At 46.1% G+C, this 22113-nt stretch overlaps 1 protein-coding gene across 3 annotated transcripts in view; it reads left to right on the plus strand.

Moving 5' to 3' along the window:
* Positions 1-13030: 13030 nt before the first annotated feature.
* REXO1 (RNA exonuclease 1 homolog) overlaps positions 13031-22113 on the plus strand; it is a 54198-nt gene continuing 45115 nt past the window's right edge. For 2 of the 3 annotated variants that reach the window (XM_019489939.2, XM_019489940.2), the window contains exon 1: positions 13031-13302. In XM_019489939.2, the coding sequence (XP_019345484.1) occupies positions 13149-13302 (154 nt within the window). In that variant the 5' untranslated portion in view covers positions 13031-13148. Of the gene's footprint in view, positions 13303-20347; positions 20852-22113 lie in introns of those variants that run through there. The other variant, XM_014599843.3, reaches the window with a different exon arrangement.

Below are 22113 nucleotides of genomic sequence, written 5' to 3' on the forward strand. Positions count from 1 at the left end.
CCTTCCTCCCCGCCCAAAGGGTACTCCCCTTCTCCACAGCCTGCTTCAACTGGCTCCCGCACAGGATACTGTCTGCATTCACTTCTTGAGGTTGGCTTTTAGCACTGATGAAGGCCAAGCCCTAAGGTAAGACTGTGCCTGTGGGTTGGGGTGGGGGCTTTTGTTTGCAACTCCTTCCTGAGCAAGTCGACTGGGATGTAGTGTTCTTTGTCTCCAGTCTACCTTGTGCCACGGAGTGAAGCTAATGAGACCCATCTGACCCTTGGTGCAAGTCAGCTGAACAGCTCTGTATTTCCATAGGAGTCCTAGAGTCTGGCCTCTTGGCTGGTGTTTCATCTTGAAGGCCCTCTGGTGATAACGCATATTGACTCATAATGAGTGGAGAGGGATAAGGGGGGCTTCTTGCATCTGAAGGCTTCACATGTCAGCAGCCTCTGCCAGGGGTACTGGACATTTCCTGGAAGTTGCAAGCACCGTGCCCTCCTGCTAGTGTCAATGGGGCTGACAACTCAGCAGGTGCCAAATCACTTCACTTGTAGGTGTTTGTTTCCCAACATGTAAAGTGGGAGTTGGGACACACTGCCACATTTGGAGAGCGCTCAGGGGTGGGAAGAAGGTGGAGGCTTTTATAATGGTGACTCCTGGTGGCAGTCCAGGGTCTCTAGCCTACAGAGCATTAGTCCTTTGGGAAACTTTTAGCTTGAGTGGTGGAGACTATTTGAGGAGCAGAAGGCCTGATGAAGGGTGGCTGTGCCCAAAAGTTTGCTAGGAAATTTTTTTCCAGCTGCTCAGTTGGTCTAATAAAAGATATCACGTCTACCCAAAAAACCTTGCCTGCTTATGTCCTTGGACCAACACGGCTGCAACCAAAAACCCAACAAGTTTTACCCCTGCTCTTAACTCTGTTGTATACAGTTATTCAGTGTGGTGCAGGCACAGAAGAAAAACTGCGCACAGGGTAGGGTCTGGGACTTGGCTGAAGAAGCTTGAATTCACAGCTGTTTAATTTCATGTAACATTGAGGAGATCACCTTGTCTTAGCATCTCCCTTGTGAAAAGAGGTGGAATCAATTTTCCCATCTCTGGATACAGGATTTAGGCTAGGTACACTAAAGACTAATGCTCCTGGATAACTATCCTGGTTGGTTTCCCTGGTGCCCAGGACTAGGTGATGCCAAGCCCAGCCTAGGTACAGATCTGCCACTCTCTGCATGATGTTTCTTTGGGGACTGCATTCACATCTGCAGGTGTAGGCATCCAGGATAAGGGACTCGTTCAAACACAGAAGCATAAACATAAGATGCCTCTGAGGATAGGGGCCTGGGCAAATTGAGACTTTGCAAGTGGTAGGATTCCTATTCAGGAACAGGAACCTGAGACAGTGCCAGGAACCCAGAGCTTGGGCAAGTGGAGTTGGCTCTGCCGCATGGCAAAGAGCAATGCAGCATAGGTGGGACCTGGGCACTGGGGAAAGGCTTCTGGATCATATCTAGCAGTGACTGAGTAGCTCCCATCTGATGTCAGGTCTGTGCCCTGCGTGAATGCATCTGTTGGTCTTGATCCAACCCCGGCGGAGAGGGATGTGTCTGAAAACAGCTCCCCCAGTGTTTGCACTGGAGCCTTTGGTACGGCTGGGAGCGAGGCCAAGGAATGGACCGGACTGCTTGACTGTACACACAGGTAAGGCTCCTGCTCCCTGTTGTGATGGAGACGTCTGCTCTGCTGCTACCTGGACTGTGTCCATCTCCCAGGCAGAGCCCTCACCCCGCAGGGCTGCCAAGTGAGCACCGTTCACCAGCACTAGCTAGTGTTAAAGCACTGAGCTTTGCCTCCCTCCTCTGCCTGCTCCCTGTTTCTCCAGAAACCCTGCATGGAGGCACGGCTGAAAGACTGCAGGGAGCTGGGGGTACTTTAGTGGGTTCATCAGACCCCCAGCAAGAGCTAGGAGGGGCAGGAGCTGAGCGCTGGTGCCCTTCACAGCGACATCCATCCTCCTCTCCTAGCGTGAGAAGCCCCAGCTGAAGCACAGCGCACGCGGAGGGGCCTCCTGCCTGCGCTGCGTGTTCGCAGGCTGCAGCACGATGCGTGGAGTCCTCTGGTGTGCAGTGTGCCCCAGCCACTGGGGAACAGGGCGTGGGCTGCAGCACAATAGCAAGTCTTTCCTTGCTGCATGAAAGTGTCACCCACGCACCTCTTCCTCTAGGCAACCCCTCCTGCTCGCGCAGGCATCCCTGGCTGTCGCTAGGCAACTCGAAGCAGCCTTGGCCTGCTGCAAAGGCGGGTGGCCTCGGGTGCTACCGAGCTCCTTCCGTGGGTGTCACCTCCCAGTACATGGAAGTCGAATCTGTTTAAATGAAAGCAGCTTAGTGAAGCCAGGTGCAACTTTCGGGCGTGGGTTTTTACAGCTTTAAACTGATCAGACTGGGGTAGCCTGCACCACACATGCACCCACATGTGCAGCTTTTTAGCGATGTTGTCGGAAGTATCCGACCTCGACACGCAGAATTTGGATGCGGTTCTACAGCTGTGAAGGCGCTGATGGTTATTCCTATCATGGAAATAAGTCAGACAGTTTAAAGCATCTCTTAGCTAGCTCCTTTAATGCAGTCACAAACCCCCATGCTCCAACGGAGAGAGGTACACGTGGTGCCTATAGAGCAGGGTCTGGAAGAGCCAGCTGAACTACTATAAGCTGGGTTGGTGGCAGAAGTTTTGGCTCCAGCTTCCTGTGATGGTTGTCATGAGTTCAAATCTCTCTGGAGCTTTGGGGAAGAACAGGAGGCATACAGTAGTGGTACCTTAGCCTGAGGTGGTAAGGGACTGGAACCAGTAAGTCCTTTCCAGTTCTGGAAGCCAGGTTGGATCTGGCTGAAGAGGTGTGGTGGTAAAGTGGACTCTGGAAGCTGTCTCCTTAGGGTCATGAAGCTGAAAGTCATGCTGAGTGGTGACTATTTGGAAGTAAAAGGTAGGGAGGTGAAGGGATGTGCCCAAGGTCACACAGTAAGTCAGTGGCAGAGAAGCCAGGATGCTTCTGACTCCCGAAGCTGTTGCCCTGTCTCTGTTCCAGCTTCTGGCTGCTTTGATGCACTGGCTCAGTGAACGTCAACCTGGTTCTTTGCAGACCGTTGTCTTTCTTCCAAGCGGGTCTGTCTCGGGCAAGAGTCTCGTGGGCAAGCAGACGCCAGGCCCTGTGCAGGGCATTTGCAGGGCAGCTCTCCCACCCCTGCAGTCAATGAAGGATTTCAGTTTGCAGGGTGGTCACCGGGGCACCTTTAGCCACAGCGCAACATCTGTCTTTCCCTGTGGGAGGAGGAGCTTGGATACTTCTACAGGCTCAGGTGCCCTTCCCCAAGTCAGCACCCCCCTGTCCTCTGGGTGGGAGGGTCATCTCTTGGAAGTGGCTGGAGCACAGTGTGGTGCAGAAGTAGCTGAGCAGCTTAGGTATTTTTATGCTAGAGATCAGAGTGCCAAGGTGCCAGGTGCCGTGCCAGCAGGTGGGGGGAGAGTCCCTGTTCCAGTCTCGTAGATCAGACAGCAGAGTGCATATGTGCATGAGTTACTGTGAGGTAAGCTAAAGTGTGAACTAAATTGCAGCGCATCAGATGCTCTGTGGTAGGTGCCCAGAGTGCGCACGCTTCCCACAGTAAATGCAAGTGTGCTTATTTTTCCATGCAAGTGCTGTAACCCACCTCATGTTGACTGTGGTTACAACTGCAGCATGCCAGCTACTCCATGGTAAAGTCACCCCCCAAATTACCTTCTGGTAGCGCAGTGGTTCCCGAACTCTGACAGATTGCACACCACCAATTTAAAATGATACAACCTTGAAGTACCAGCAGCAAATTTTTGTCATATAAAGTAATTATAATAAATCTGTTAACATGCACCACTGACAGGTTGTTTGCATACCACTGGTGGTACCCGTACCACAGATTGGGAACCACTGTGGCAGCTCATTCATGGGGCAGATCAAGGGCTGGGGGTCAGTGCTGTAGTTGCACTCTTTCCCCCCACCTCCCCTTCCTGCTTCAACCAAACTTTAAAACAAAATACCTGGGGCGGGGGCTGCTTTTCTATTTAGGCAGCACTGAAGGAGTCAGTTGACTTCATGACTCATTGCAATCTACCTGATTCTTGCTAATCTCTTCACTGCAGAGGTGTTAACGAGCCTTTCTCCTTTTTAATGGACTTGATGTTCCACTACTCAAATTAGCTTTTCTTCTGCAATTTTGCTGTCTGTTAGTCATTCCTGGTAATGACTCTCTTCTATTTTACAGCCCTGCAGACTTTATTTTTTTAGCTCCAGCTAAAAACTTAACTCGGGTGTGGTAATACTAATTCAGGTGTGGAAATGACTGACACTGAAGTATTGGAGGCACTGCCAAGGCACTCAAGAAGACTTAGTTTTTTTGTCTTATGAATCATAAGAGCTGTACATTTAACTATGATGACTGGAGAACTAATGGCACAGTATCTTTCAACTGTTTTTTTGTGTGCCTAGTTTGTGTTTTTTGTTTTTAATTTATATAACCTCTAGGAAATTAGTGCACATTCCAGTAAAAGTCCATTTTTGCTTTGCTCCTAAACTGAATAATGTAGCACTAGTCCCTTAGCATAGTAGTAAAGGTTCTGGTTTCTCTTTAACCAGAGACAAATATTTGTTGTCTTGTGTGATGATGTGCCATCTGCACCCCACTTTTCAAAATCCCAGATTTGCCCGCGTACATGGGTGGAATGATCTGCCTGAAGTCACAAAGCAGGTCCATGATGGTGCCAGCAAGGGAAGTCCGGTGTCCTGGATGCTAGTGGAACACCCCACCTGCCCTTAGGCCAAGCTAGCTGCCTACCTTGGGCTGACGGTGAGTGAGCAGTGCCATGGACGTGTTTGCATGCTCCTCCAAATGTCCTACAGGGTTAAAGCACAGTTCTTAAACAGCCCTTCAGTGGGATAGCTGCTCTGCAGAAAGCAAGCACTGTTTGACCTTTATTATAACCAGCAAAGATCATCCCCTTTGAACTCAGCAAATGACTGTTCACAGCATCCCATAGATACCTTCCTCGGCAGCTTGCATTATAGATACACTCTGACCTTTGTTGTCCCCGGAGCCAGGTTTCTCTAGCACTTCCCTATGGTGCTGGTGCTGCTGCCTCCACCTTCCCTCCACCTCCAGCATGTCCAGAACACTCAGCATGTGCTGAAACCGTGGGACAAGGAATCTGCATTTCATCAATTAAGGTAGGTTCAAGGAGGAGGGAGGGTTGGGGGTCCTGCTAAAGTGTTTTCATGCAAACCCTTCCCCTTCCCCACCACCTCTGGACCATTCTCAAGAGGGTGAATCTGCTCTTAGCACTCCAAGTATTTCCAAGCAGTCTGATGCTGGCAGTTTTTTACTTGGCAGCTGGGCTCCTTACCTTTTCTACAGCACTGCCTAGTACATCAATCAGTCATCTATAGAAAGTCATCATGGCCAGCAAGCATGGGATCCCATCATGCCATTTTCCATGGTCATTTTAGAGTCAGCATGCGCTGTACCTCAGTTTCCCCATTTTCACAATGATCATAAGGAGTCTTTCCCTGTATTCTTGTAATCTTTGCAAAGCTCACTGGGGGTAGTGGAGGACCAGTACTAGTATCTGTGTCCAGATAAAAGCATATTCATTTTCTTTAACTAGACAGTAAGCTTTCCAGGGTGGGGATCCTCAAAGCTGACTCTAGGCTGGTGTTTTACAGCCAATAATCAATGATTTCTACATCCAATCTATTTCATGCTTGTTACTGTTGAGAAGTGTGTATGCCAAGGAATAATTAGCAAATACTCTGAAAATCTTTGGAATAGGGAGTATTTACCTCTATTTAGAGATGGTGAATCTACTGATTAGACTGGAATTCCTTGTTGCGGGAAGTCACTGAAGTCAAGAGCTTAACTAGAGTCTAAGAGGGATGGCATGTTTTTATGGGTCCCAAGACTCCAGATTTAGCATAGTTAATGACAACTGACTTTCTAAGAGGGATATTCATATGTGTGTTTGGGAGTTGAAGCTAGTCTAACTACTGGAGACCAGGATTGGGTAGGTATGTTTGGCAGATGATCCCACATCTTTCAGGCTGAGGGGAACCCCAATTGACTAAGTTAGTGCAAGTCATCGAATAGGGAGATCACATCCAGGCTTTTGGTGCCAACCTCTTGAGCGTTTAGGGCTGGTCGCTGAGACAGGATACTGGATAACATGGGTCTCTTGGTTTGATCGCTGTGAGTATGACCACTGTTGTCTCTACCAGCTTACCGAGGGTCACAGACAGGCAGAGAAGGAGGTGGCAGTACTTTGCAAGGCTTTCAGTCTCCCTTATACAAGCCAAAGCATCAGCCAGAAAGTTCAATGTTTCTTGTGCGTGTTGGAGGAAAAGCCTCCTTTCCAAAAGGAAAAGTAGAGACTAGGGAGAGGAGGAGAGAAAAGAAGGAAACCAGAAAACTTTAGAGGAGTTTAAAATCTAGAAATGTTTTCTTCAGTCTTTGGAAGGAAGACCAAATAAGGTTGGGCTGTTTCTTGAGCTCATCTTGGATGAACCAAGATTTTCAAAAGAGACCATTTGATTTGGGGGGTTGTACTTCAAATATTTTTTCAGACCATCAGAAAGCCTTCCTAAAAACAGGTCTTGTATGTGCTGTGCTGATGAAGCATGGAAGGCAGGAGTACAAAGACCGTCTGTGACCAAGGGCCGATAGGGCTGAACCAGTGAAGGAATTCAGTCAGGTACTTAATTATTCCTTCCCATTCAAAGCATTTCACAGCTGGCCACAGGTATGGTTCCTGTCTGGGAACATCTGATACTGGTCCTTGCTGGCGGCAGGAAAATGACTGGATGAACCAGTGATCTGACCCAGCATTGGCAAATCCTCCCTGGGTTTCTGGGATGAAAATAAATGTTGTAATCCAGAATGAGACCAGTAGAGGGAGCTGATGAAAAGATCTTGGAGGAGACCTGGGGATAGACCTAGAGATGTCTGCTTGAATAAAGAATAATACGGTGTAATCCTACAAGCTGCTGGCTTCTAACACTTGAAATGCCAAGGAAATATCACAGATCTTTCTCCAGATCTGCAGTCTATGTAGTACTCTAATATAGAGCTGCCTAGTGACACTGCCTCCTGCTGGATGCAATTGGAACTGGCCAGCTAGGAGTTAAGGGCCGCTGCCTACTGCTGGTTCCCGGGTTTACCGACAGCTAGCTGACCGTGGTCCTCTGCTTTGGAGCATCCTGTTAACTAACCGACTAGGGCTGGGGTGGTGCAAGTGCTAATGCTCACATTTGACAGCGCAGAGGATGCAAGTTCAAGGCCATAGCAGACGCGCTCGTAGTGGAGCCCTGTCCAGTTCCAACGAATCTGCACATGCTGCGAAATCCCTTGTCACAAGGACATGAAAAGAGCAAGGAAGGTTAACTAAACCACTGATTTCTAAGTTCCTCGCTGGCTGGTCAGATTAAACACGAGGGGCACTTGCTGTATTTTCTTGCATACAATAGGCATCTTTCGGCCCCCAAATTTGCTGTGCATCTATTTAGTGGGGAAGGTGACCTTCTGCCTGGAATAGAAGTGCACTGGTTTTATTCCTGCTCCACAGTGCAGCAGCTGTGGCATTACTGTTGAGCCAGCAAAGGGAGTCAATTGACGTAATGGCTCATTGTTCTTCACAAATTGTTAGAGAGGAGGTTCAGGCGGGACATCAGGAGACATTTACTTTACGGTTAGGGCTGCCAGGCTCTGGAACAGGCTTCCAAGGGAGGTGGTGCTCTCTCCTACCTTGGGGGTCTTCAAGAGGAGGCTGGACAGATATTTGGCTGGGGTGATATGACCCCGGGGCAGGAGGTTGGACCTGATGACCTGTTTAGGTCCCTTCCAACCCTAAGTATTATGATACAGGTGTTAACCATTAGCTTTCATTTTTTAATAGTCTTGATGTTCCACGTATCAAGCTAACCTTTCTCAAGGCAATTTTGCTGGGTCCTAGCTGCCTGCTCCGGGTCTATTTCACAGCCTCTTTAGGTCAAACTCTTTAGTGCTCTTCAAAATCATAGATCCATGCATGGACACCAGCAGTAGTTAGGGAGTTGGCTTTAGTTTTGTAGGAAAGGGAGCTTGAGTCAGCTGAATATTAGGCTGTGTCTGTGCTCTAGGCATAACTGGAAAAATCTTTTTTTCTTCTTTGTCTTTCAGAAACAAGGTATGTATATTCTGGGAATGTGTTGCATGTGAGAAAATACAGTATGTGACATGCTAGTCCACTGATTTGATGCAAACTATGTGATGATTTTTTTTTGCTAGATCCCATGGTAAATTTGTGCCTATAAATGTTGGTTGTAATAATTTAGCTGTTCCTATCAATGGCCCCAGGGGCAGCATAGCAGCAGCTATGAAGTCCTAGGTGGCTGTGCAGCTTATTCTTTAGTATCTGTATGACTGTAACACCTGGGAGTCCTAGATGCCTTGGACACCATTATCAGTCATGCTCTGCCTACCTAGGACAATATGCAAAGGGCCCTTCATAAAATATATCCCTTTGCTGTACTGGATAGGAACAGAATCACTTAGTTGTGTGTTATATGGCTGAAATCTCAGGGTGATTTCCTTTCTCTCATGAGAGAGGAGGGCAGTGCTTTTGTAGGAGGGGAATCTAGCTTTAATCCTTAGTGCTGGGGAATAGATCTGAGAGCTGGGGCAGGCCATGACATGAGAGCCAGGAAATGAGTAGGTGGTCACAGATTTATTACAATGGAGGAATGTATAGAACATGGCTGGGCATAGCATTAAAACCCACATATCTGGTTTCTGTGTGCCCCTCTGAAATGATACTTTCTGGGAGGGCTATAACATTCCCCCAGCTCTAACCTGGATGTGAGGGATTACAGGTGAGGGATAGCCCTCCCCACCAGCAGCAAGAGAAGAGGAAGAACCATCTCATCTGATTGTCACTGAGGTTCTCGAGTCCACATTTTTCAGATGGGGTAGTACAAAGGAGAATGTCTAACACTACTGCAGCATGCAGGAAATGGCTCTGATCTGAGGCGAGAGTATCTATTCTTAACTAGTGGCTCCAGAATCTAAGGAGCTGCCAGGTCCTCCTACACACAACATGTGGAGGCAGCACTGCTTCAGAAAGCAGCTCTGAAATTTCCATTGATGTTTCCTGACATCTCCCACCTCACTGAGGATTGCCGTTTGCTGCGTCTGCAGTAACCAAGCTGCCAGTCTTGGATTGTATTGCTTGGTGGTGAGCTGTCTGATGGTAATCCAGGCAAAAGCATGGTGACAGCCTCCCAAGAGACACAGGGTAGGGTCAAATGTTCCTCTAATGTGTCTTCTTTCCCAAACTGGGGTGGGACAGCAGTGTGGATTTCATACCAGGTGGACCTTTTGGACTTCATCCAATACAAGAACAAGTCAGAGGGGTCTGGGATCCTCCCTGAGAACATGCTCCTCCTCGGACAGAGTCCACATGTAGGCTACTGCGCTACATCTCTTAACCCTGTCCTCAGCATATAGATGAATCGGTATTCTAGAAACGTTGCCTGGTCAGGCAGGAGTGTTGCTGCGTGTGTGTGTTGAGGTGCTGAGATGAAATTACCACCTGGAAATCGGAGGAATGGAATCACATCAGTGGACTCTCTCCCATTAAAATGTATGGGCGACTCTCATTAAAATGCATGGGCGACTAAAGCTCTCTGCTTACACAGCATCAGGACATGCTCTTTCATCCTCTCCCTTGTATGCTTCCAGCCACAGCTGCAGGCATTAGCATTAGGGAAGGGGAGGGAATATCCAACAGGTAGTGAACCAGTCTAGGATTTAGGAAATCTTGGGTTCAATTCCAGCACCTCTGCCTTTCTAGATGATCTTGGATAGGTCACTAAGGCACAGATCCTTAACAGTATTTAAGTACCTAACTCCTAGGGTGGACTGATGCTATAGGAGAAATGGCCCACCTAGACTTCACTCAGTACATGAAGACAATAAAAAGCCCAGGGATCGCCTCTAGAAATTAATTTAAATGGAAATTACGTGCCTAAATAGCTGTGGTGATCTGGGCATGAGTCTTCCTGTGCCTCAGTTTCCCATGTATACAGTGCGGCCAACAGCTCTTCCTTCCCGCACAGTGATATGATGATATCGGGAAGATCCCTATGTGAAAGAATATGAGGATGCCAGATAAGAGCGTTGTGTGTGCTATGAGATGAGACTGACTGTCCCTATTGTGCATACTGCAAAAAACATTCCTTCGTGGGAAATCAGGCTGAAGCCATTAATGCTACACAGGCCACTGACTGGATAGCCAAGAGCAACCATTTTTTTTTATCATTCCCAATTTAGTTAAGATCTAACTAGCAACTTAGAGGTGCATTGAGTAGAACTGGTCAAAATATTTTGTCAACATTTTTTTTTAATGATTTTCATGGAAAACTTATTACAATTTGGTTAAAGGGGTGTGTGCGTGTGCGAGTGAACTGTGTTTTGGAAAAAAAAATGGCTTTGAAACTTTGACAACTAAACATTTCTATTCAAAATGCTTTATGAACACCATACATTTCTGGTTTAATCTTTTTTTTCCCAATTAAATAATTCTGTAAAAATGATAATTTTGAAAAATGATTTCATTTCCTCGTTTCTCTAGAAAAATAATTAGCATCTTGACCAGTCCTAGCATGGAGTAGGGCAGGGGGCAGCAACCTATGGCCTCTGGGCTGGACCAGCCTGTGGAGCCCTTAGATCCAGCCTGTGGAGCTGTGCCTTCAGTGGCATTTGGGGACCTCTGTCTGTGCAACACCAGTTAGGTGTCTGGGGCTTCAGGGCAGGGGCAGCAGCTCTTTGTGCTGTTCTGCAGTTGGATGCCTGGGGCTCTGGCAGAGGAGGGCTCTGCCTGCACTGTGCCATAGCTGGGCAGCAGGCAGAAGTGGCAGAGGCAGTCAGGTCCTAATGGGCAATGTTGGCCAGTATTAGAGTTCATCCAGAAAAATCTCTTGATGGATAAATTTGGCGTAGTTAGTAGATAGGGTCTGGATAGGCTCTGAAGGGCCTTGGAAGTGAAGACAAATGCTTTGTTTTGGCATGAAGGAAGAACCAGAAGATTCACTCTTCCCCAATTTGGCCACATACAATGCAATTTGTGTGTGTAATGTGGGTGGGCTCTCAGGCATGATAATGAGCTAATGCAGCTAACGACTTGTAGGCGTGAGTAAAATGTAGCCTCTGACTAATACACTTTTAAAATCATATGGCTTCCTGAATGGTCCCTCTAGTGTCAGTACTTCTTTTGGTATGTATGGTTTTGTTTTGCAGGGCTTTTCATTTTAAAATATCCAAGCAATTTTCTAGCAGGATCCTGAGGTCTGTAATGGAAGAAAAAAAAAAAAACAGCCTTGGGATATAGCAGTCCTGAAGTGTAAACTAGCAGAAATGTCTGGAGGATTTGGATTTACACTAGTAGTTCCAGAAAAAAAGGGTTTGTGAGGGTCATTTGGTTTCTGTACAAAGCCTGGTGCAAGGGGGTCCTGATATAAGATACCTCGTTCTAAGCGTGACTTCCACGCACGTAATAAGTACGTTTAGAGGAGTGTCTTTCAGCGTGTGAGCATTCCTGAGAACCAGGGAGGTGGGGTCAGGGACAGAAGATCCCACATGCTTTCACACAGAGGTGGAAGACACTTTTCAGACACTTTTTTTTTGGCTCAAAAATGCGTATGGGAGTGGAGCCCACCAGCTGGTGAGGGATTCATCCCAGCTGGGAAGACACCCATCAGGGGGCACTGATTGACGTGCTCTGCTCCTGTCCTCGTCTGGCTCCCTTGTTCTTCACTTGCGACCCTCACTGCCTTCCTTGTTTTCCTTTCTAGCTGTCCCGAATAAGCAGCTGACTGCTTCTAGCACCGTCCCTTATTATGGGAGGCTTATAGTTTTATTGGTGGGCATTGGCCCCCTGTTTCCCCACAGCACGTTACATAGGCCTGAAAGACACTTTGGCTTTTGGGGTTTTTGTTTGTTCGTTTGTTTTTCCTATCTAGCGCGCTCTCTCTCTATCAGATAGATATAATCTATCTATATCTCTATTTATCTATCAGATATAGATAGATGGATATAATCTATCTATATATATGGTTTTTATTCCTTATTTGTTATCTATAGATAGAAAACTTCACATAACTTTCATATCTATAGATAACTTCACTTCTAACGCCCGGTCGAGCAGCCCCTGTGGTTCACTTGGCAGATCAAAGCACACTTTGACAGTTAAAACATTAAAAACCTGTTTGAGAAGAAATGCAATGAGTGGACTTCTCCTTCCCTTCTGTTTCCCAATTCACCTCATCCTTGACGAGGGTGAAGGGAGGACTCTGGGCCAAGGGGAGCATTTCCAGGTGGGGGCGTCTGCTAGTGCAGCGGTTCCCAGACTCGGACAAATTGCGCCATGGGCGACTGGAGCCTCCCGAGTCTAGGGGGGCCCCAGAGTGCTGACGGGAGCTCCCCAGCGGCCCATCCCCGTCTTCTGGTTTCACAGCTGGCACTGCCGGAGGGTGCACCGCCGATTTTGGGGGGAGGGGTGCATGTGCACCCACCCCTACATGTTGCGGACGGATTGCGCATCACCAATTTAAAACGATACAACCATAAGTACCACCAGCAAATTTTTGTCGTGTAAAGTAATTATAATCACTGTGTTAATGCTACCGCTGCCAAGTCACCCGCGTACCATGCCACAGGCTGGGCACCGCGATGCTGGTGCAGCGGCTGTACAGGGGGAGGCAGTGGGACACCTGGCCAAGGCCAAACTTCCTCCTTCCTCTAAAACTGGATGGAGGTTTGCACTTTGGGGGACGAAACATGGAAGAGAGAGAAAGAAAGAGAAAGAGATACAGAAAGTGCCCATTTCACCCCCTTGCCCCGCCCCCCTCCTGAGCCCCGCCCCCGCGGGGTGGTTTCCAGTCAGGCGCGCCGCGGGCAGCCCTGTGCGGGCAGCGACCTCTGCGGGGTCCTCGGCGGCCAGGCCCGGCTCATCCAAGATGGCGGCGCTGGCGGGGCCGGCGCTGGTGTCCGTGTGAGGAGCCGGAGCCGAGGCCGGAGGCGGGGCGAGGGGTCGCGCCCCCCGGACCCGGCGGGATGCTGAAATCCAGCGGCTTCTTCCGATGCATCGACTGCCCCTTCCTAGGCCGCGGCGGGGCGGCCGGGCCTTGCCGCCGGCCCTACTGCCACTTCCGGCACCCCCCGGCGGGGCGAGGCGGCGGCCCGGACGCGGGGGCCACGCACGGCGCAGGTACCGCCCCCCCGGGCCCGGCTGCGGGCCGCGCTCCCTGCCCGGCTTGGTCCCTCAGAGGGGCCGCCCGCCTCCTCCCCCCCCTCCCCGTCCCGCGTTGTTGGACCTGAGGCGCTGACAGGCATAAAGGCGACGTTGCCATTTGTGTTTCTTTGCTTCGCCCGATTTAAATCCCTCGCTTGGCACCTCCCCGTCGCTAGGGCCGGTTGGGTCGCGAATCGTTTTACAAAAACCCATCAAACTCACCCAGGCCCCCCCTGAGGGGCAGGGAAATAAATGTCTTTCCGTCGTCTCTTCCCTGGCGGTGAATCCGGTCACGTCGGGACGACGGTGGCTGGAGCGCGCTGGGGTCGTTCCTCTCGCTTCGGCTCCCGGCGACGCGTCGGTTCAGATCTGAGACCCGGTTTTGTTTTCAGAAGGATTTCGGCCGACGGGATCGGTTAAGAGATGGGGACGTGCGACTTCGTCGTTGTTAAACTCCAGTGACACGTTCTGAGACGCTCGAATAAACTCCACTTAGAGGCTTTCTGCGTACCGGAGAAAAACAGGGATAAATAATATAAGTGTGCGCGCTGTGATTAACACTGGATGGGGCATAAGATTAATCGATTCTTCCGGTCTATAGAGATACAGTTTTGATGCAGGGAAGGCTCAGAGGAAAAATTTCCAGTGCATTTTTTGATAATGGGAGAGAGCTGTCTAGTTTTTTGTTTTTTTTCCTTTTTTTTTAAATTTCAGCTTTTTGAGAGGCTTTGAGTTTTGAAAAGTCAAGGTTATGGCATCGGTGACTTGACCCCAGAGACACAGAGTGGCTTATTTTACAAAGCCGAGTGAGTTAGGTTATGGCGTTCCTCTCTTCCCTGGTTCCCTGTAACCACCCCAGTTTTATTCAGGTATTTTTCCAGGCTCTTGGGTGTACTGATTTATTTTTGGTGTGTGAAATAGCTCCTTAAATATCCAAAAGGATGTTCAGCCTTGGTCTGGAAAATAACCATGGTTTTTCTGATAATTTTTCCTGGGCGGGATTCTTTTCAGTAGAAGTTTTTTTTAGTTTCTCTGTTTGTTTTTAATGCATGTTGAGTTAGGTTTAGAAGTGGGTAATTAAGTATGCATTAAGTTCAAGGCACTAGCTTGAATGGGGAACTGCTGATGAGTATGGTAATAGCTGTAAGGGCAAAATGCACTTTTAACATTATTTTTAAAAATCACCGTACGTGAGCTCAGTCTGTGGGAGACCGATTTAGATAAAAGAGCACACGATCGATTAGTATTTCCTTCCATGTGCTATCATTCATCTTGTCGGTGAAGATCCATTTAAGATTTATGCCGGGGGGTGGTGTGTTCCTCCACCGTATCATAAATTCATTCAGTGAACAAGCAACTTGCCATCCTCAAGACCAAGTTTTTCTTATTCAGTATGAGTTCCTATCTGTCAGTGAAACTGCCTATACTGTAAAGCAGTGGTGGTGTCAAATGTACAGATCCTGGGAGCTTCTCTGTCCAGCCTGGCAGGGTAGCAGTGGGCCCCCAGAAGTTGGTGTTGGCCAGGGGGAGTGGGCTGCTGCAAAATCTGGGGCCTTTGGGCCCTGGTGGACTTGGCAATCAGTGGTAGGAGTGTGAACAAGAGCTGATATGGTCACAGTTGCCCTCTGTCTGCTTTCCCCATCCATGCTGTCCTGGCCCTACTTCCTCCTCCACTGGCCCTGCTGCCATCCTGTGCCGGAGGAGCTGCCGCTGCCAAATCCTCCTGACTAGAGCCCGAGCTGCTGCCTCTGTGCTGCATGCCCCATACCCCATGTTAGACCTGGAGCTTCCACTGCGGCAGGGGCTACGTGGTAGAAGCAGCTTTATCTTCCTGTATGGAGGTGCCGCCACCACCGCATACCTTTGCCAGAGTTGAAGCTGCCTCAGCCTGTGGCTAGATCTGGCTTGCAAGGAGCTCCACTCTCCAAATCTAGCCCAGGGTGCGCAGTGAGTTTGACACCCCTGTTGCGAAGAAATCTTACAAAAAGGTATTGGCCCAGGTCTAGTATCTGTACACCTACCCTTATCGTTGGATCTGTTGGATAAGTAACATTTAAAACCATTTTACCAGCCTCCCACAAAAGTAAGCTCTAGGCAACAAGAGCAATAAAGTGTAATGAAAATATATACTTTTTTTTCCCTGAAGGTGTCATCAAGGCTACAGAACTATGCTGTAGAGAATCCAGCTACTATGGGACTGGAGTCTACGATGATGTCTATGAAATACATTGGGATACAATACAATACACTATTGCTGTGCTACCCAAAATACTTAATAGTTTACTCTTGGCAGAATGTAAGGGGGGGAAAATGGGGGAGTCTAACAGACCAATTTGATGAAGTTCACTGAGCTATGAAAAATGAGGGGCTAAACTGTCTTCCCCTGCCGTTAGGAGGAGGCTGTGAATCCCAGGCAGCTCTAGATGAAGGGGGGATTGGGGGGGTGGCTACGTAAGGAGGAGTACCATTTTGAGGCATTTAATTTGTTTCTTTCACCTCCTCTTTCCCTTCTAGAATTACTGATAGGAGCAGTACTAAAATATCTGTACTACCACAATCTGGGCCAAGCTGTCCCCTGTGGGTAACAAATGGAGGAGCCAGACATCCTTTGCATGAGTTTGGAGGGCTGAACCCTGTTCCCTCTTTTGCAGAGGTTGCAAGTGGTTCCATCCCCCTCACTTCCTTTGATGTGACAGCAACTCAGCAAATGGAAATTTGGGGAGTTTCCCATTCCTCACTTGTAGGGAGAACCCCCCCCACCTCTATAGTTCAGTGCATACAAATTAGAACTGGGCACTGAAGTATGAATACATGGGTAAAGCAGAAATATTGCATTTTATTTATTAATTACATAGGGTTCACTTGTGCAATTACAGAAACAGTGCCTAGCTTGAGCACAGTCGCCATAAAGTATTAACTGTAAGTCACTAGGAGTGATCTGATGGACCTGAAGCAATGTTTCAGGAATGGGTGTTTGGGCATCAGTTATGTGAATGACTGAGCCTGGGTTTGGGAATTGTGTATTCCTGAGTTCTAATAATGATTTGTCACTGAGTAGCTGTGTGGACATGGGTGAAGTGACCCCGTTCCTAACTTTTCCATTTACAGAATGAGGGTGCTATCCATTTGTCTTGTTCAATAACCTTGTGGTTTATTGAATGTTTTAATGTTATTAACTGTCTCTGAAAGGCTTTGAAAATGTGTTGTATAAAAAGGGAAAGACTTCTCTTTAATTCCAGAACATAGCTTTCTGTGGTGGGTAGAAGGGAAATGGATATTTGTTCTTTCAAAAAGCCTCATAAATAGTATAAAATCTTGTGTAAGTGAGACAAAAAGACACCAAAATAATAATAAGTTTGGTCAGGAATGGTCAAAAAGGAAAACCAACCCTTATTTTTGTTTGACCTCCTTTATAGCAGCAGATACAGGCTGACTTTTTCTGTCCTGGACTCCAAATAAAGCTGCATTTGGATATTTTTAGATAGACGTTGCCTTTGTGTGATTTCTTTATTAGTGTAAGATTGAAATAGCAGGGCTTCAAGCACCTTGCCTGGAAATAGTTATATTAGAAGAGTAGATATTAATAGTTGCAGTGTGTAGAACATGTCTCGTGGGCCAGAGATTTCCTTACTAAACAAAGAGCCAGAACCCTGCTATGTTTCTTTTATGTCCAAATCTTTTAAAGTTTTTGCAAATTTTTAGCTAAACAAGTGCATTTTAATAAAAGAATATAGCCTAGCTCAGTGGCTCTTAATGTTTCTAGACTCAATGCACCTCTCGTTAGACTTGAGGCCCCCCACAGAAAATGCCAGCTGTTGGCTTTTACTTGCTTTTTGACAATAGGAATGTACTAGAGCAATTCTTCCATTGCAGAGAACTCAGAAAGACCGTGACAGGTCAGACTCTTTTTGACATTGTGGATTCCTATTGGAAAGATCTTGGTTTATTTTGTGAATCATGTCCGTGCCTGTACCATGTGGCACTCTTAAAAGGATCTCGCATCATCTTGGGGTGCCACGGCACGCTGATTGATTGACAGTCACTGGGCTAATTGCAGTGCTTTGTAGACTATAAGGACTGATAAATTACTGACAACCCTCCACATTTCTTTTGGACCACTCTGCACCTTTATCTTCAAACTTAATTGAAAAGGGATTTGGGATGGAGGAGAAAGGAAGCAGTGTGATCTGCAGGCTGCATAGGTCTCACGGACCATAGTTTTGGGAGGTGCTGATCTACCATGGAGACCTGGGCCCTTCCTCCCCCCCATTTCACATTGTGTTCTTGTGCTGTAATGTGCCTTACAGCAAGTCACCTCACCTCTGTGACTCTGTTTCATCTGTGAAAGAGATAATGGCCCCTAACAGGCCTGCAGCTTAATTATAAAATCACATGAGAGCCTTAGATTAAATTTGCTTAGAAATGCAGGATAATAATTAATAAAACATGAAGTGGCAACATAAAAAATAAACTAATATCAAAGTTTTGCTTTAGGAAGTGCTGTCAGGCCTTCGTTTTTGTCAAAGTCTTTCAACCATCAGAAGAATTACAGTTACAGCATGAATGCTTGCCTTTCCCTGCTCCTTCTGCAAAAGCAAGCAAATAAAAAAACCCCAACAAAACAGCTCCCCCCAAACCTGAATTGAAACCCCCAGTCTGACAAAAATCAAACAAAAGCTTTGGCCCTGCTTCAAAACAGGGAAAAGAACTAGAGATCCATTATGTCTTCTTGCCCCTTTGCTTAGTTTTGTTCATGTGCTTAGTTTTATTCACATCAGTAGCCCCAAGCAAATGAATGAATGCTTTCACAATCAAGACTTGTGTCTGGCTTTTCCTAAGAAACTTGGGTGGGGTGGGCTGGGCTGGGCTGTTGTTTTTTTTTGGGGGGGGGGGAGGGGGGGAGAGGGGTGTACAGGGAAGTGGAATTCATAGAAGTAGCTAGCTTTCTTTTGCAATAAAAAAATGGAAGAATTCAAATAAACTAAATCAGGAGCTTAAACTGTGGGTTTCTGTACTTAATTATAAGTAGATTCCAGGACTGAGGGAAATCTTTTTACAAGTCTCCCTCAAACCTCTACCAGTTGATACTGGTTGGTAGTTCCAGGCCCGTGCTAGCAGGAAGCTTTAGAAGCTTATATTAGACCTGTTCCTGTTAGCGGTCAAAACAGTAATTACCAAAATGTTGTCAGTTTAAGGTAGATGCTGGTTATGGTTGTTAGTTTTCAAATGAAAACTAGAAAAAACTCTAATTAGTGTAGTCAGGAGCATGTCTTTTCATTTAGTGAATTGGACAATATCAGTCTCCTTATAATCAGATCTCTTTTCACTTCATTCAGTTCCCAAACGCAGTAGATTTATTTTGATTTGTATGTATGACTGTTATAGGGTAAAACAGTCCTTACCTTGTAGAAGGCTTTAAGTCCTTTTGTAACTTCTTTCTGTCTCTTCTGGAAATGGGAAGGTGGATAGATGGGGACTATAGGAGCTACTCTGTGTGGCATTCTTGGTAGCGCACTCCTTTGCAAAAAAAAAAAAAAAAGGAAGCTCGAAAGAAAATGCTTTAAGTTATAGAGTTGTAAAATGAAATTCACTGAGATTTTTGGAAGGAAATTTCCCATGTTTAATCTCTGCTGGAATGTAAAATTTGTTGGAGGAATTCTGCATCAAATAATATGGGCACATTTCTTCCTGGAGTTGCTGTTGTGCCACCATTTTCAAGGGTACTTACTGCATGTGCTCCCCTAGGACAGTTTCCTCCAGTTTATGTAAGCCAGTGGTTCTCAGCTTTGTCAGACTGGAGGCACCCTGTGGAAAATGCCAGCTATTAGCTTTCATTTGGTTTTTTAATTATGAGAAAACAATACATCAATTTCTTCTAAGAACTCTGGAAAACCACAAAGGTTGAAGTGTTTTTGACACTATAGATTCCGGTTTAAAATCTTGCGGATCCTGTGCGGGTGTTTGCATACCTAACAGTGCTAATATTATACAACAACCTGTTAATGTTGTTAATGGCACTGTTGAAAGTGCCTCAGAGCATTAAGGGTACTGCAACACCCGCCCTGGTTGAATCGCTAGTATAGGTAGATCTATGGCTGTCCCTCATTTTGGCTGCTGCTACAGTCATGTCTAAGCTCATGGCATTCTGGAGCCTAGGTTTGTCTAAAGCAGTGATTCTCAATCAGGGTGACACAGCATCCTGGGGTGCCTTGAGATATTTTCAGGGGTGCACTGGGGTGTTACACAATATTAGCACTGTTAGGTATGCTGACATGATTGCAAAGATAAACCTAGAGATTTCAAATAGGAATCCATAGTGGTAAACCGTTCTGACATGTTGCAGTCTTTCAGAGTTCTTTGGAACAGAAGAATTGCTCTATTATTTTTCTGTAGTCAAGAATCAAGTGAAAACTAAGAGCTGACACTTTCTGAGGGTGCCTTGAGTCTAAAAAGGCTGAGAACTGCTAGTCTGAAGACTGTAGATTACTTGCAGCCTCTTAGATGTGTAGAGGTTTGGTACAAAGCGCTCACTATTGCTTTTTCTTTCCTTCCCCCCTGCACCCTTGCAGGTACTAACTGAATGAGCAGTAACTGGTGCGGCTGTGCTGGTAGCACTGGCATATAGTGTTTTTTGTGACGCTAATGCACAGTAGACTAATTCTACTGAGCATTAGCATGACTTTTGTTGTGACGTGCTAATGTGCAGTAGAATTAGTCTACTGCGCATTTAGTGTCTTGTGTAGATGCACCCAGTGTGTCCAACATTAAGTGCTGTAAAGAGTAATTTCATAGGTGTTTATTTGGGAGCTGTTATTCAGTGCTGTCAAAGACTTTTATCGTACATCCTAACCGTGAAATCATGCAAACGCTTACATATACATGCAGCTTTATTTGTACGAGTCTTGCTTCAAACTCTGTAGGAATACATTTACATTTTGTAGTTATATTGGCCACCTGAGACCTGCTTCCAGTGAGGTTAAAAGGGTGTTCTGAGGCTTGGTAATTAGATCTATGTGATTTTTAACAAGATGTTTTCATACTTATTTGAAATATATTTTTCTTCCTGTTTAAACATTGTTCCCCTCTAATTTTCACAAATCAAACTGTGCAGCCATGTTAGCATATGAGGTTTGGTAAGCAAAATTCACCGGTCAATTTGTGTAGTTTGAGTTGAGTGAAATGCAAAATGTAGGAGAAATGGTGAAAATAATAATTTTTTTAAAAGATTCCCCTTGGCGATTATTAATAACAGTGATACGAAAACTAGAAAAGCCCCCAAAACTAAAAGTTAAAAAGATCTCACTTTTGAGTACGTGAGGTGAAGGCGGGACCAGCAAGTTACCATGCCCTGCCTCTGCCATAATTATCTTTGCAAGCCAGAAGGTGCTGTGTCAGTTCACTGATCAGCAGTGTATTGTGACATGAACATTTATTGGAGTGTCTTGACTATACAAACTAAATGCAAAAAGCCTCAAGAACAACATGAACAAGTATCTTCATTATTTATTAACTGCGAGGAGCTCAGGTAATTTGCTGAGATGTATATGATTTTTATATTTGGAGTTAAGTGATTTTTGTGTAGATTGCAGTACATGAAGAAGCAGTTAAATAGAAATGATTTCTTCAGGCAAGCTTTACTGATAAGCATTTATGTGCTTTCACGTCATTCTCTTCCCTGGAATGGAATACTATAAATAAATTGACTACCAAAAACCTTGGATCTGTTCTGGAGGGTTTAGATGTACACATTTGTCTTACTTTTAAAGAGCTTGTCTTTTTTTAAGAAGCTGACTTGTAGGTTCTGTGCTCAAACCATTTAAAGAGTGTCATACCTACTAATTAAGGAATCTGGAAAGTTTGAGCCACAGGTGTCTGAAAGCTGTAAAGTAGTTGCCTTATTCTAATATGTGCTTTGGTAGGGGTGGGGAAACCCTACAGATTCAGTTGAAACAACTTGAGTTTTGTTTTTAGTCAGAATTTTTCATAGATTTCAAATGAAGTTTTTTTTTTTTGTTTTTTTTTTAAAGTAATGTCTCCTAGGCTTTGAAAACTACTATTCTTTCTGTCAAGTAATTTAGTTTTTAAGTGCCTGAATAACTGACTTGTTACTGAAGTTGTGCATCTTTTATATTAAGTGTAGCATAAGACTCACAATGGCATTTTTCTTCCTTTAAGAGCCCAAGCAATAACAGATATGCCGAGAAGAGATTGCTTGGATAGCTTGATTAGTGGAACCTCAAGGATAGCTTGATTAGTGGAACCTCAAGACCATTTAAGAGGAGAGGGTTGTTAAGAGCTGGGGAGTGAAGATGGATTACATGATTGTAATCGGGTAGGTTATAATGAGCTGTGAAGTCAACTGACTTTTTCAATGCTGCCTGAGAAGAAACGTTGCTGCTGAGCAGTTGGTTTTAAACTTTGGGTGGAGCTGGAATCAGTGTGGTACAGCTGTACCCTGCTGGGCTCTTCTCCTCCCTCCATACAGCTGGAGGGAAGGGAAGGAAAAGAAGCATCAGACATTAGGGCTGTGAGAAGCTTTGGTAGTGGATTCAGTTCAGAGGAGATTCGGCCTGATTCGGTGGCCAAATCTCCGAATCTATATCGAATCAAATCGGCAGACTCATTAAGAGGGTTGGATCGAATCAGAAACCTCTGAATCGATTTGGAGAGATTCAGGGCCAATTTGGAGATTTGGCCATAGGCTATACAGGTTTCCCTTGCGTAAAGCGAACCCACTTTATATTATAACAAATAGGGAAAGGTTCCCAAGGTGGTGAGTGAGGGAGC

This window comes from Alligator mississippiensis, chromosome 16 (assembly GCF_030867095.1).
Source record: "Alligator mississippiensis isolate rAllMis1 chromosome 16, rAllMis1, whole genome shotgun sequence".
Lineage (NCBI taxonomy): Eukaryota > Metazoa > Chordata > Crocodylia > Alligatoridae > Alligator > Alligator mississippiensis.